Below are 14,707 nucleotides of genomic sequence, written 5' to 3' on the forward strand. Positions count from 1 at the left end.
AGGAGGAACATCTTAACTGATGTAATTTTTATTGTATTCCTGTGGGGTTTTGTGTAATTATAGTCACAGTGTTGCTTTGTTTGTAATTTTGAAAGTTTACCCTGTGTTGTCAAATACAGTTTGGCTAAACTTGTCACTTCTTGGAGTTGCTTCAGATCTAAACCCAGCATGTCCGTGGAGTATGAGAGGAACCTCTTGGCATCTCTAAAGCCAGCACAAAAGTAGTAGAGAGATTCAGTAGATATGACTCGAACTCCACCAGCCTGGAGGAGGAAATGAGGCCAGAGTGTCTTATGTTAGACCTTGCTTACAAATTGGACTGCCAGCTCACCTCTTACAAGACAAGGTAATATGAAACATGAGTGTGTTTACCTGGCAGTGTTTGTGTCTTATTTTAAGCAAAGGGTTTATTTTAAGGAGAAAAATAAAGAGTTAGGGATCAGAGACCAGTGAGTTGCAGGGTGAAAGCAATAGCGTTAGGTAGAAGGCAGAAACACAGAGTGAAATATTGGTTTGGGGAAAGCCAGTGGGGTTCCTTGCTGCAATTGAGCACAACCTGTACTATACTGGATATTGGGAACAGTTCCTTCCCCAAAGGGTGGTCAGGCACTGGAACAGGCTGCTCAGGGCAGTGGTGGAATCACCATCCCTGGAAGTGTTCGAAAACATATAGATGAGGCCCTCAGTGCCATGGGTTAGTGGTGGCCTTGGCAGTGCTGGGGAATGGTTGGACTGGATGAGCTTAAAGGGCTTTTCCAACCTACTTGATTCTGTGATTCTGCTAACACTTCGAAGTTTTAAATACCTGCAGTGAGTTATCCCGAAGACTTTGTAGAAAGCGTATCAGCCCACAATGGGATGGATGGATGGATGACGGAGCTTAATGTAAATGCTGACAGCTGAAGGCTGGTAGTGCTGCTGTGCAAGAGGTAAGCAACATTACAGTTTAACAGGCGGGAGTGGAAGGGAAGGGCTGATGTGACTTTGCTTGAAGCCACATGAAATCAGTGACAGATCTGCTCGTGGGATTACTGGTCATGGCACTGACCAACAGACCTTGCTCCCTTTCCCAAAGGCTTTGCCTTTACTCTGATTTCCTTTTCTAAGGATTTTCTGTTTCACACTCCCGTTTTGGCAATGATAGAACTTACTTCTCTTGACTGTTGGGTAGAGATAAAATCTTCCTTCTCCATTCCTAACCTGCGGGCTTTATTTAACAAAGCCTGGGAGGAGGTTTGGGATTTTGTTTGTTTTCTATCTTTTCCCATATGTCTGTGGAGCAGGGAGCAGAAGGAACAGAGGAGGGTATCTTAGTGTGAACAGAGCCGACTGAGCCATGCTGTAATGGTAGAACAGAGTCTCTTTCTGCCCATAAAATCTGCTTGCCTGGCTGAGTATTGGAGAATGGTTTTGAAAAGAGGCAGTTAAATAGCGATTGTGTGTAAATGCGTTTGCTGGGGCTGCCAGTACTCGTCAGCTTTAGCACTTACCATAGCTCTGTAACTTGAACAATTTAAGCCTTACCAAATCGGCCCATTATCTGCTGAGAGATTAAAAATTCTGTAGTTTCTCTAAGTGTCCTACTTAAAATTCCATGCAAGGTGGACACTTCAAGGGTGATCTTCATTGTAGTCTTCTGCTGGTTTCTCTTACGTGGTTTAGGGCCACAGGTTTATGGCCACCTTTAATGGAGGTGACCAGCAAATCACATGCTTTATTCACCTGGTTACAGCTATGAATGTGATGAAGTTGTAGCGTTAGAAGCCCCCCATCCTAGAACTGCGCTGCAGTAGCTGAGGGCAATCCTCCTATAACCTGGTAAGAACCACTCGTGGTGTAACCTCGGTGTACCACCCCAAAGCCTGCCCGTTGCAGCACGCACCACGTTTTGTAACGCTTCCGAGCGCTGGGCAGGAGCCCGCTTGTACAACATCGGCGTTCGAAACGGCCGAAGCGGACTCTTTATTGACGGGAGTCACTCGCGTTCCCGCGGTGGGGCAGCGCCTTCTCCTCCGCCCGCCCGGGCCCTGCCTCCAGGTGCCGGTACCGGTTGCGGGTGAGGGCGGGCCGGACCGGACGCGCCCTTTCACCGCCGGAGCGGAGGCGGCTCCGTTCCGGACGCGCCGCCCCACGTGTCCCCGGGCGCGCCGGCGCGTCACCGCCGGTTTGAGCCAATAGTGGCGCGGCGGCGCGCGCGCTGCGGGGCGGGGCGTGGCGGGGCGGCGCGTGGGCCCCCGCGCTCGGCTCCCGCGCCGGCGGGGTCAGGCGGGTGGCGGCGGAGAGGCGCAGGTGGCCGGTGCGGGGATGACGGAGCGCGGCGGGCGGTGCGGGATGACGGAGCTCGGAGCGGCGGCGCTGATCCGCGAGGGCTGGTTCCGTGAGACGTGCCGGCTGTGGCCGGGGCAGGCCATGTCGCTGCAGGTGGAGGAGCTCCTGCACCACCAGCGCTCCCGCTACCAGGAGATCCTCGTCTTCCGCAGGTGCGGTGAGGCCGGGAGCGCGGCCCGGGCAGGCGGTGGTGTGCGGGGAGCGGGTGGGAGCGCGGCGCCCAGCGCCATGCGGTGGGGCCTTGGCGGCGTTGGGAGGGGGCGGGGGAGCGCGGCCCGCGGGCCGGCTCCAACGCCGCTTCCCCGCTCTGCTCAGCACCACCTACGGCAACGTCCTGGTCCTGGACGGGGTGATCCAGTGCACGGAGCGGGACGAGTTCTCCTACCAGGAAATGATCGCCAACCTGCCCCTCTGCAGCCACCCCGACCCCCGCAAGGTGAGTCGTCCCCGGCCCTCTCTGCGGGCTCTCCCCGGCCGGGGCCCGACCCGCACAGCGGCTCCCGTCCTCCGGACCGGCCCTTTCAGGGTTGCCGCTGCCAGAGGCTGGCTGGGGCCGTGGCTTCTGGCGCTCCCACGCTGCAGGCAGCCCGCGTGGGCCCCGCAGCACATCCATCTCCGAGCGCCGGGGCGGGACGAGCCCACAGGGCTGCTGGGTTTAGGCCGTGCTTTTTTAGGCCACGCTGTGAAAGTTCCCCCGTGAGCTCATCCCGCTGATGGCCGGTTCTCTGCCCTCTTCTCTCCCAGGTGCTGATCATCGGTGGCGGCGACGGGGGAGTGCTGCGAGAGGTGGTGAAACACCCGACCGTGGAGTCCGTGGTGCAGTGCGAGATCGATGAGGTGCGTTGGGCTGCGAGGAGGTGCCCGGGGGCTTCGCTGGGACGGGTGGGCTGCCCAGCAGGAAGCAGCTCCGCTTCACAGCATCCCCGGAGCTGCTGCTTCACCTGCTGCCCCTTGTCAGCAGCGTGCGTTTGCTGCCTTGCGATGCTGGCGTGACACTGACAGCGCCACCTCTTTGCCTCACGAATCATCTACGTGGCAGCTGGCTGCCTCTTTCATGGGACTTCTTTGACACACGAGGGCTTTCCAGGCCAGCGTGGGCCAGGCACGAGATCTGGGGAAGGAGAAGTCTGGCTCTGTGAAGCTGCTGCTTTTCCCTTTCTGCCAGTGCAGAGCAGAGCACTGCTCCTGCCAGAAGAGGATGGTTGCTTTGTTAAGCAGTCTCCTGTGACTGAAAGCAGGAAAGAAGTGGGGGGGATTGGTTTCTGTAATACATGGACTCATCCCCTCTAGGTCAGTTTGTTTTGATGCTTTACTTTCTAAGATAGTTTTGCTCTTTCCTCAAAGCAGGGCTGTATTAAGAATGGGAAGCGCTGCTCTATGAGACTGTGCACTCTGTCTGCCATGCTAATAGGCATATGTGCCTGGGTTTGAACCAGCACTGCCTGACACCAGCGTATTTTTATGTCTTTGCCAGCTGCGAGAAGCTGGTCATGTTCAGTGCAATTGCTGGGCCTCTGGCAGTGGCTCTTAACAGTTTTAGAACGAAGGGGGTGATGCAGTGACCGTAGAGCAGAGGTGGGGATAACTCTCACCTTGCATCTAGAAACCTGCAGGAATGGTTTAAGAAGAATAAAAGAAAAGTCTTGAGCTGAGATCACCTCTGCAAGTGATGTCTGCAGGGAAAAGGAGCTGTAATGTCAGATCTGTAATCGTATTCTCACAGTTCCTCGGGGAGCTTTTGAAGCTCCAAGTTCTTCTTGTTGAGTTTGGCAAGGACAGACCAACAGTGTCACTGAACCCTGAGGCCATAGGAAAGGGCTGAGCGCAGCTTGTTGGCTGAAGATGCTGACAGCTCTTGAGGATCTTGCTAGCGAGTCAGGTTTGTGCTGAAGGCATAGAAGGAAATGACTCATTGTGCTCCTCTTGCAGCTGCAGCTGCACAGTAGCCTGAGAAGTAGCTCCTTGTACCCTCTGCTGACCCCCTTGTGCTCTCTGTATTCCAGGATGTGATCCAGGTATCCAAGAAGTACCTCCCAGGGATGGCAGTGGGGTATTCCAGCGCAAAGCTGACCTTGCACGTGGGAGACGGTTTTGAGTTCATGAAACAAAATCAAGAAGCCTTTGATGTGATTATCACGGACTCATCTGACCCCATGGGTAAGAATTCTGGCCATAAAAGGGCACTGCTTTCCACACTCCTCCTTTTCTCCTCTACCTACCTCTTGGAAGCAATGCCAGCCTGCCCAGGCTCCTTTTGAGTGAAAAGATTCTCACTGGGTCAGCTCTTTTGATAGAGAAAGGGAAGGGTGAAGACCAGAAAACTCTATTAGCAAGGCTTCAAGCCGGCTGTCCCATTTCTTTCCTCAAAATTTAACTCCAGCAGCTATTGCTTCTGGCAAAGAGTTAATCCAGGAGTCTCATGGAGAGGGACAGCTTTGCACATGTGCCCACTAATGAAGCAGTAGCTTGTGTGCTGTTGCTGTCTGTACCTAACCTAAAGATGGCTGCAGTGAGATTGCTGTATTTCTGAAGGGGGGAAACTAAGGTAGAGAAGGACCAAGTGTAGTTACAGCACCTCATTTTAGGGGCCTGACAATGAGCACCTGAGTCACCTTTACTGTTGCTATAGTCAACACAGGAAGAGGCGTCTCTAAAAGGCAGTTTGGAGCAGGAGCTCAGTTTAAAAAGAGCTCACTGAAGCAAGAGGCAGGAGCTAAGACTGTCTTTGATAAAGGTCCTGGGCTTGCTATTGAGCAAAGCTAAAATGCTGATGGATTTGCCATGCTAGGTGCAGGCTGGGGTTCACCCGGGCAAAACTCTTTGCTTCCAGATTATCTCCAATGCTTGTGATCACTGAAAAGCCATTTGAAATTCTCCTTTTCCAGTGCAGTCCCTGTAGGCACTGAGCAAACTCTCAGGAGCCCACTGTGTTAGTGTCTCTCTCAGCATACCTCTTCACTCACTCGTCTCCCAGGTCCTGCAGAAAGCTTATTCAAAGAATCCTACTACCAGCTGATGAAGACAGCCCTGCGAGAAGATGGGATTCTTTGCTGCCAAGGTGAGGATGTCTCTGGCAGAGGCTGATGCCAGATCATTGCACAGAGATGCAAAGGGGACTCTTCTTGGGGAGACATTACATAGGCAGTGAGGTCCATTTTAGCTCCCAGGTACAGGAGCGTTTTGATCTGGATGCATCAGCTCATTAACTGCTGGACTGCACTTAGTAAGTCTGGTGTAAGGGTGTTATCTTGCTTTGAAACCACATGAGCTGTGCACAGTAGAGCAGGTTTGGACTTGGGACCGCTGCTAACCTGGCCCAGACCTGTGCAGAAAAGAGGGGCAGCTCTCACCTCACATCCCATCTTCCCTTCTCCCTGTAGGTGAGTGCCAGTGGCTGCACCTGGATCTCATTAAGGAGATGCGTCAGTTCTGCAAGTCTCTGTTCCCTGTGGTGGAATACGCCTATTGCACCATCCCCACGTATCCCAGCGGGCAGATTGGCTTCATGCTCTGCAGCAAAAACCCGGTGAGTTCCAGGCACCTCAAGTGCCCTTTTCCACTCCCTGGAAGCACACAGCCTGCCTCAGGCTGTGCCTTACAGAGCTTGAGCTGCAGCTCTGAGTTCTCCCAGCTGAGGCCTCTAGAGTCATGCTGGGTCCTGGTTCTGCCAGCCCAGGGCCCCAGAGCAGCAATGCAGCTTGCTCAGTGCTGAATGAAGCGCAGAACTAACCAGTACTTACCAGTATTGTAACTGGTTGCCTTAGAAAAGGACATTATTTTCTCTCTAGTACAACAAACTTGGAAGGGAGGAAGCCATTGCCAGTTTCCAGAGCCTGTTAATGCTATGGCTTATTGATGCTGGCTGTTACAAAGCAGCACCTGCTTGATAAGGATTGGCTTGCAACTAGTAATCTCATGCAGAGATCCAAGTGAGTCGTTGTTAGGATGTGGGGTGGTACCTCCGTGTCACACCACTGAGGTCTGCTCTCTTCCCAGTCTGCTGCATTACAGCAAGTCTCTAATGCAGCTGTCACAGGAGCAGTGCTCCTGCCTCCCTACACCAGTGTGTGTGATTTATCAGGGGCGCTGGCAGCATGCACTGTGCCTGACTTAACACAGACATGGAGTTTGCTCTGAAGAGCAAAAGCCTTGCTGCTTAGATGCTGAGGCACAATCTGATAGCTTCATCTGGCCCATGCAGTCTGACCTCATGTGTTGACATCTGTGAATAAGGGCTAGTCACAAGGGGTACAAGAGTGTAAACCCAGCCCTGGGGACTGGAGCTGTGCAGAACCTTTGACCTCATACTAGAAGAGAAAGTCATCTGTTCTGCTGCACATCCTCTTGGTTCTCTGCCATGAACCCAGTGCCTGTCACACAGCCTTTTGCTCGCTGCCCAAACACTCCAGAGCTGCCTGACTTCTCTTCTGCAGAACACGAATTTCCGGGAGCCTGTGCAGCAGCTCTCACAGCAACAAGTAGAGGAGAGGAGTCTGAAATACTACAACTCTGACATCCATCGGGCAGCTTTCATTCTGCCGGAGTTTGCACGGAAGGTAAGCAAGGCTGTGCTGCTGTTCCTCCCTCAAGGATGAGGTACAACTTCTCTCAGCAGGATTAGGAGCACACAGGACTGAGGACTTCCTGCAACCCTAAAGGCTTCAGTGGGCAAGTCAGAGCAGGGCAGCATTTAGCATTTTGTATGACATAGCTGAGTATGAGTCAGTGTGGGAAGACTGGAGTTCAGTTTGGAACTGTTCTTTGGGTTCATGTCCCATGCCTTGATGGCAGATCACTCCTACTTCACCTACCAAATGTAAATTGCAGAACTACTGGTTCCCACTGGAAAGCTCCAAAAGGCAGATAAAACGTGGTTGGGGTTTCTGGCACAAACCAGAGGGTAGGGAAAGGATGCTGTAGTGTAGTTCAGCCTGCTGCCTTGCAGGACAGTCATTCCGTCATCTAACTGGTTTGCAACTGCAGGTTCCAGGAAAAAAAGCCTCCTTAGAGGGATGAAGGCAAATGTGTTTCAGAGCCATGTGTCTGTTAAGGACCGGGAGAGCTGCAGTGGGTCCATCCTGACGCTTTATTGTCTTTGGCTGTCTCCAGGCCCTGAGTGACGTGTGAGACTGAGAAGCTGCTTCCTTCCTTCAAGTTGGACCCTGAGATCATCGGTGACGTGGTTGGGACCTTCCCAGCAGACTGCAGATTTGCTCTCCACTGTGTGGGATTGTTTAACCCTTTGCCAGCCAACACTCCCTTTGATGATGTGTTAAAGATGATGGTGCATAAGCCAGATAAGACTATTGAACAGGTCCGCTGACTTAATGCGTGAGGTCAAAACTGTTCTTTCCAGTGCTGGAAACGTAAGATGTCTTTTTCCTTTCTCTCCATTCTAAATTCTCCCCTCCCTGTGACCCCCATCCCACCTCCACCCCCTGCAACTGACATGATGTATTTATAACTGACACCTATTTCTGTCTGGTGATCTTCTGAAACCTGGGAAGAGTGCAGAAGGGTCACTGCCTCAGCCTTAAGCACAGAGAGCGAGAGCTTTGTGCCCAGAGTTGTTGCTCTCTCCTGATAGGAGCTCCCTGCTGCTGAGACGTTTTGACTGGTAACGGGTCTGAGCCTTCATGTCCCACTGCCCTTCTGCGACACCTGCACTGTTCTGCAGCACAGTTGGAGAAGTCACAGTGCAAACTGTTGCCATTCACAATAGGTCTCCCTCCAACCCTGATGGAGTAGCAGTATTAAACACCAGCCAGGCAGGCTGGCAGCAAAGTCTTGTGGCTTGTTTTTTGGAAACAGAACTGCTGAGGTAGGAGCAGGCTGACTCCTGTTCTTACCTCTGCCTCCGAGTGGTTCCAAAGAATGTTTATCAATATGGTGATAGGCGCTTTATATATATAAATATAAATATATCTATATAAAAACCAAACCTTAGATCCATTGCCTGCTGTTAAGTACTGATGCCGGGGAGTCAGTTGTGCTGACAAATCTCTCATCTCGGTCATGCTGGGATGCCTCAAGCCTGGGTATTTGCTAGTCCTTAGGGGGCCTCATTATTTCTAATGCTGCCCCCAGAATCCCCAGATGCACAAGTTGTTTTTCGTTGTACTCTGTCGTGAGATGGATCTGCCTCCACTTCTTTACTTCTGTTTATAAGGCTCCATACCACCACTGTGCAGTGGGCATCTCCCCAGCACAACCACTGCGGTGCTCGCTCCCTTGCACTCAATTAAACACTCGGCTCTGGTTAAGGTGACATCAGTGTTGGTCACTGTGCTTCTTTGGGGAAGTGTGGGGTGGAACTAGAGGTCCTGAAAGTCTGTTGTGCTTGTCAGGGGTGCTGTGGAGTTGTTCTAACTTGCTCTCTCCTTTGGCTCTAGGGATGGCGAGTTACAAACAAAACTAAGCTCTGAAGAGTGATCCTGTTGCATGTTTTAGATTGTAACCTGACTGCATAATAGCTCCAGCTTCTGTCATCCTCTGTGCTGCAGAAGTCAGTACCTTCTGTCCAAGCTGTTCACCAGCCCGAATGCTGCCTCTGGTATAACAGCTTTCCGAGCCCTTTTCTAGCTGCCTATCTCCCTGATAGCGTCACATAATCCCTGGCTATCACTGGCCCCACTCAGCCGCATCATCCTTTCCTCTGCAAAAGTGTGGTGGCTCCAAGGTGAGCTTAAGCTGAACAGGCCGGGGACAGTCGCTAGGTGGCATCAGGAGTAGACAAAAAAGCTCCTTCTGGGAGAGGCTTTTTCCCTTGGTAGGAGAAAGCTATAGAAGGAGCAGGCTTTTGCAGAGGTTGGGGTTGAGCTTTACCATATCTGTGGCCATGCAAACAGCACACGTGGTGCAGCCACTGTGTGCCTACAGCAAGGGAGTTTTGTGGTGTCAGTACCAACCCTGCTGCTTTCTCCCCTTTCTGAGGAGATTTGACACTTCTTTTCCAATGCTCCCTTCTAGTACAGGCATTGGTACAGCTTCTTTGTGGTCACAGGGGTTTGCAGAGTATTGGTAAGCTGTAGAGCTGAGTCTGGGTCTCCTTTTTGTTGAGACTACTGTTTTGTCTCTCAATGCTCTGGGTACCTGTCTCCTTTCTCCCACAGCTACTGATTAGTTAGGGCTATTGAGGCATTTTCATTGCTCAGCTCTTTTAAAGAGCAGAGGCTGGTTCTAGCCACTCCTGTTTAAATTGCTGGAGGACCTGAACCCCATTCAGCCCTTCATCCCTGATAGAAAACTACCTTTGGCACTTTCTCTCTCCTGGAATGGGAATTAAGACCAGGACTGTTAGTCCAGGAAGGCCTTAGAGCAGCTGCCAACTAGTAACAAGTTCAAGCCTTCCACCCACTCTTGGTGAGTACAGCAATGCCCAGGAGGGAAAGAGCTTCCTCAAACCTGTTACTAATCTCCACACAGCTAATTACTCCCTCTTTCACTGAGCTGCCTCCAGCTTTCTAAGTTCAGCCAATGGCCAGTGATGAGAGCAGGAAGAAAGGCTGTTTGTCATCCAGGTCACACAACCTCTGTCCACAGGGTCCTATGTGTAGTTCCCAAGCTATTCCAAATTGCTGTTCTTTACAGGCACTTTCAAAGACATCAGTGCCAGAATCAAGAACTCGTAACAGTGCAGCAGGAGGAGGGAGCAAGAGTTTGTCCATCTACAGGTAGTTCCATCTGAGCAGCTCACAGCACAGGGGTGACTTAAGGTCTACATGCTGTTTAGAATGGATTTTGGTGTGTCAATCATCTGTCAGGCAATTGTGTCCACAGATTGATGATCCCTCCCACAGACATACATCAAGGCTGTTACAGTGCAGGATGCTGCGGCCAAGGATGCTGGGGACTGAAAAGAGGCTGGCTGGCAATTCGGGTGATGCCCAACAGGAGAGAACTAATGGGGCCTCACGTAGACCTGAGCACTGAACATTCGAAAGCAAACGCTGCGGTGTCTCCAGGTGGTCACTAAAAGACCTTGAGTTTTAGCCGGCTTTTGCCCAAGGCTTGTCAAGCAGCACTGTTCATAAGCAAAGATCCACAGTGATGTTGTTGTCTAGACATGCTGCAGTCATGTTCCAGCATCTTATTAAGCTAGGAGCATATGAGCAGGGATAGGCTGTGTCCCAAGTAACGTTTAATGTCATACCAGTCAGAGCAGGTGGAGACAAGCGAGGGAACAGAGCCTGATGGGCTTTAGCACATCTATTGCTTAAGCCTCTTGGCGCCTTTTGAGCTCTGTCAGACTCTGCTCTGGGCTTTGCTCATTGAACTAACTCAATTTTTAGAAGTTCAGAAAGGAGCTTAAAAAAATGAAGAGAAATCTCTTGCCTGTATCTCTCGAGCCCTTTCTGGCAGTTAATTGGCCTGAGTGTCGTATTCATCCAGAGCTAATGTTATTGAGGCTTGGTTGAATTATTGATGAAGCTTGGCTGGAGCAAGAGACTGCTGAAATAAGAATGACAATTTATCTTTCATATGGGAACAGCAGCCTCAGGAAGCAAACAGCCAAAAAATTAGTAACAAGTGGCACCAGGTTCAGGGAGAGAAAAGTTCCTATGATGAAATGGTGGGGGAAGAAGAGGTAAAAGTGTGGACAAGTGTGAAACAGCAGCTCAGGTCTGGCAGGAGTATCAGAGGAAATGGTTAAGTATCTTCTCAACAAGTTAAGCACTGAGAAGTTTAGGTGATGCTCTTTCTTGGCTATGTATAGGATGGAGTTAAGTGCTTTCCAAATACCAAAAGGTGGGGAATTGGAGCGAGGGAATCTCAATCGCAGCACAGTGATGTGTGAAGCAGCTGAAGGAGAGGGGGGGGTGTTACAGATGTTGGGATCCCAGCTGCAGGCCTGTGGCTGGTGGGGTTTGCAGTGCTCGTGGTGAGGGCTGAGGACCCTGCAGGAGGGAGCTGCCCTCTCCTTGGTACTGAACGGCTGCTGCAGCAGCGTGGGGCCGGCATCTCCGGGGAAGCTGATGCTGTGTGCTGCGGTGAGGGGCAAGATGATGTATGTGGTGACCCTGCATGTGTTTCATCCCCCTTCAGCTGTAATGAGGAGTAACCAGAACCCCATGCTGTCCGGAGCGCATGAATTCCTGTTTAAAGCTCTCCCAGCTGAGCGGTCCCACATCTTAACGTCCCTGGGGAGCTCTTGCTGACTGAATTCCAAGGCACAGTGTGCATGCGATCCCTCAGGAAATCCAAATGGTAAAGAACCCTTTCTATCTAAGTCTTGTCCAGCCAATCTTACCACCAACAGGACGAGTGTGGTTTAACAGGTCAGGTCATATGCCAGTAGGCAGTAACCCCAGGTGTCCTGATCCTGCTTTACAGCCTGCAATGCCTCCTGCGTGGAGCCAGGCGTAACGTTTTCCATGGAAAACAGAGGCATTTTTGAAGTAGAGGTGTTTCATAGCAAGTAGTCGCTTTTGAAGGAGACTTTTGGTGGCATAACTGAAATGTTTAACTTTGCATTCTGAAATGGCAGCAGGTTTTGAGCACACCACTGAAGCGTTACGCTCACCCTCCCTTCATCCTCCTGGGCTCGACAGGCAGAGAAGGCAGCACAGCTCCCCCCAGCTCCACGTCCCCAGGGAGCTGTAACAGGCTCGTAGTCGTGCGTGCTCTGGCAGCAGCATCCCTGCGGTACTCCCCTCCTCCTCCCCCCCCACACCTGCTCTGCAGCTCTCAGCAGAGATGAGCATCATCCCACGCTCACGCTGCCTCTTCCTCGGGGCTGTCAGATGAGAGCCGATGCGAAGCCGTGGCTGGAGCAGCCACCTGCATGCTCCTCGGAGGCCCCCGGGGAGCGCGGTGCGAGGGAATGCTGGCCTCACAAATGAGCTGTGATTTCAAGCCCATGAACAAATTGGTTTCCCCTTCCAGGAAGGCTCACAACTGACTATTGCTGTATTTATTGCATTGGCCTTTGAAACTAGGGACTCTTGAGGGCAAAGAGAAAGGGTTCCAGTGACAGGAAAGTAGGAGCATTTGAACCCTTCCTTCAGCTGCAGCTGAGTGTTTCACCTTTGGGAACCAGACTGTTCTATAAGCCTGATGGAATTCTGCTACGTGCTTCGTGGTGATCTGAACCCAAACCAGGCAACAAATGGGCAAAAGACAGCAAATAACCAGGCCATAGAGGAAAGCAGTTGAAAAGTTACCTCATTCCTTAATGTGGCATTTGGTGCCAGACATAGCCTTAGCCTTTGTATCGCAGTCTTTGCTGCTGTACAGATGCACTGAGGAATGGTCAGGGACCTCTTTCTTGAAAGATTAAAACCTCTCCCAGTGCATGATGCTTGTGCACCTTTACTCATAGAAAAGATGGAGGTTGTTTTATGTGATTGTGGAAGCATATTCTGCTGTATTTCTGAACCCACTCTGCACCTCTGCTGAAGCCACACTAAGTGGGGGATAAAGTCCTTGGATAGCCAGGCCTTTTCCAGTTACTGTGCACAGAACTTTCTTCTGGAGCATCCCTACCCTTACCAGGTTCCCATGGATATGCTCATGGGCATGCTGATTTTGGATAGATCTGCCCTCACTGAAAAGTGGTAGAAACCCACTCAGACCATGTACAACTCCAGACAGGAGAGAGACTTCTAAAGGGTGAGTCAGAAAACAGAGGGAGATGAAGTGGTAAGAGGAAATCAAGGAAAGAATTGTCAGAAATGTTTATTCCTCCAAGGAAGACCTTCAGCTTTTCCTGTACAGAGTGATAAGTGTTTAAGTGTTGGCAAAAACAATAATTGGGGCCCTTCTTAAAGGTCAGCCAATGCAACAGGGAGCAAGGAACAGCAGGAACGAAGAACAATCCTGGTGCTAGATGCTGAATTCTTTCCAATTACTAAAAGGAGCAGTTTTATCACCGCAGAGTTGTTGTACTTCCTCTGGAGAACGAGATGATGCTATAGCCTGTGGTGGAGAGGATCAGCAGTGGTGGTAGCAGAACCAGCAGGGTCTCTGCAAAGAGGATGGAGGGGCAGAGCTTAAGGAGGACAGACTAATGCAGGGGAAGTAGCAGAGGGAATGTGAAGAAGGGAAGGGCACAAGAGAAGATGAAGGAATGCGGAAGAGAGGCATCTAATATTGAAGGATGCTGTAGCAGAGCCTGGAGGGAACCTGACTGGATTTAGAGATCTGGTCCTTTGGTGGGCAGTGGAGTGTAAGTGCTTTGATGTGTTCTTATTCCCCTCCCTCCCTCCCAGCTGGGAAGGGACGCCCAGCCTTGCCCAGGCTACAAGTGCAGGTTTTGGCGGTGCTATGCTCAGCAGCAGGGCCACAGGTCTGGTGCTGACATATCTGAGCAGAAACCCTCCAAAGCCAACCCCCCGAAGAGGTAACAGTGATTTTATTACTGCCCTTTAATCCCAGGTCAGTCACTGCAGCCTGGTCACTGTTTACATCCCTGTGGGTCTCCCCAGGAGCTGATCAGCACATCATCCCTTTTTTTAGTAGAAGAGCACTGTCATACTTGTGACCCCATTCGCTCAATGAAGCGTTGTAGGAAACAGCCCATTCAGAAGGCAGAGCTGCAAACAAACCCGTGTTTATTAGAACAAGCAGTTTGGTTAGAGCAGATGGCCCCCAGCATGAAGACCTGGCTGAGCTGCTGGTGTTGCTGTCTGTCTAGCTTTTGGGCTAGTAGACTCACGAGGTTTACTCCTGCCTCATCACCACCAGGATGGGGTTGACTCCTGCCTGCCTGTCAGCCCAGGCACATCTCACACTCACAGGTACCTGCCCTGTGTTCCTCTTGAGCAACCAAGTGTGCTTTCTCCATTTGCTACCTTCCCACTTGCACCTCTCCTGGAGCAGATCGGCTGTGGGTCATTGGGCAAGTGCCTATGGTTTGTCTGCTTGCTGGAGCCTGGGACTCCACCATGCTCTGTCTCATAGCTCCAGACTGGCTGGGAAGTGTTTGACAGAACCCATTCTAAGGGCTAGCACAGCAATCCTGATCCGCTGTGGATATCAGATTGGAAGGAAACAGCTCATGGTTCACCTGGAAGCGGAGGGCAGCTCTCACAAGGGGGTGAGAAACAAGGAGGTTACAAAGTTATTTTGAGGAAGGTTGGTTTCCAGAAATGGCTAGCTTGTCACCTTCCCCACAGGGCTGTGTGACCCTGAAAAGGTTTTCTTCTTTGTATCTTTCAGTGAGGGAATCCACTGTTTCTTTTCAAATGTGCATGGAAGCGATGGCATCTTTTCCCTCAGGAGCATCCGGGGTGGTCTCACTGGCATTAGGAGCTGCATTATTTGCAGGGGAAGCTTCATCCTGCTGTTTCCAGGAGCTGTAATGCTGGTAAGCAGTAGAAGTGGGGAACAGGTTTTTCTGCCTTCTGTTCTGTGTCCTGCCACAGCATCCCTTTGGCCA

The 14,707-nt window shown here is 51.3% G+C and overlaps 1 protein-coding gene across 2 annotated transcripts; it reads left to right on the plus strand.

Moving 5' to 3' along the window:
• The first annotated feature begins 2,219 nt into the window (after positions 1 to 2,219).
• SRM (spermidine synthase) lies at positions 2,220 to 14,635 on the plus strand. Of its 2 annotated transcripts, XR_009742825.1 has the most exons (9): positions 2,220 to 2,480; positions 2,644 to 2,764; positions 3,073 to 3,165; positions 4,332 to 4,485; positions 5,303 to 5,386; positions 5,709 to 5,854; positions 6,762 to 6,884; positions 7,438 to 7,694; positions 14,488 to 14,635. XR_009742825.1 is itself a non-coding variant. In XM_061450101.1 (8 exons), exons 1-8 carry the CDS (start codon positions 2,305 to 2,307, stop codon positions 7,453 to 7,455), a joined length of 915 nt encoding a protein of 304 aa, XP_061306085.1. In that variant the 5' UTR covers positions 2,220 to 2,304; the 3' UTR covers positions 7,456 to 8,596. The 2 variants fall into 2 exon arrangements, 1 of the variants encoding a protein (XP_061306085.1); XM_061450101.1 differs by lacking the exon at positions 14,488 to 14,635 and having other exon boundaries at positions 7,438 to 8,596.
• Positions 14,636 to 14,707: the final 72 nt, after the last annotated feature.

Source organism: Pezoporus flaviventris, unplaced genomic scaffold (assembly GCF_033815535.1).
Source record: "Pezoporus flaviventris isolate CSIRO_AGI_PZ_B2104156 unplaced genomic scaffold, CSIRO_AGI_Pfla_v1 ptg000009l, whole genome shotgun sequence".
Classification (NCBI taxonomy): domain Eukaryota; kingdom Metazoa; phylum Chordata; class Aves; order Psittaciformes; family Psittacidae; genus Pezoporus; species Pezoporus flaviventris.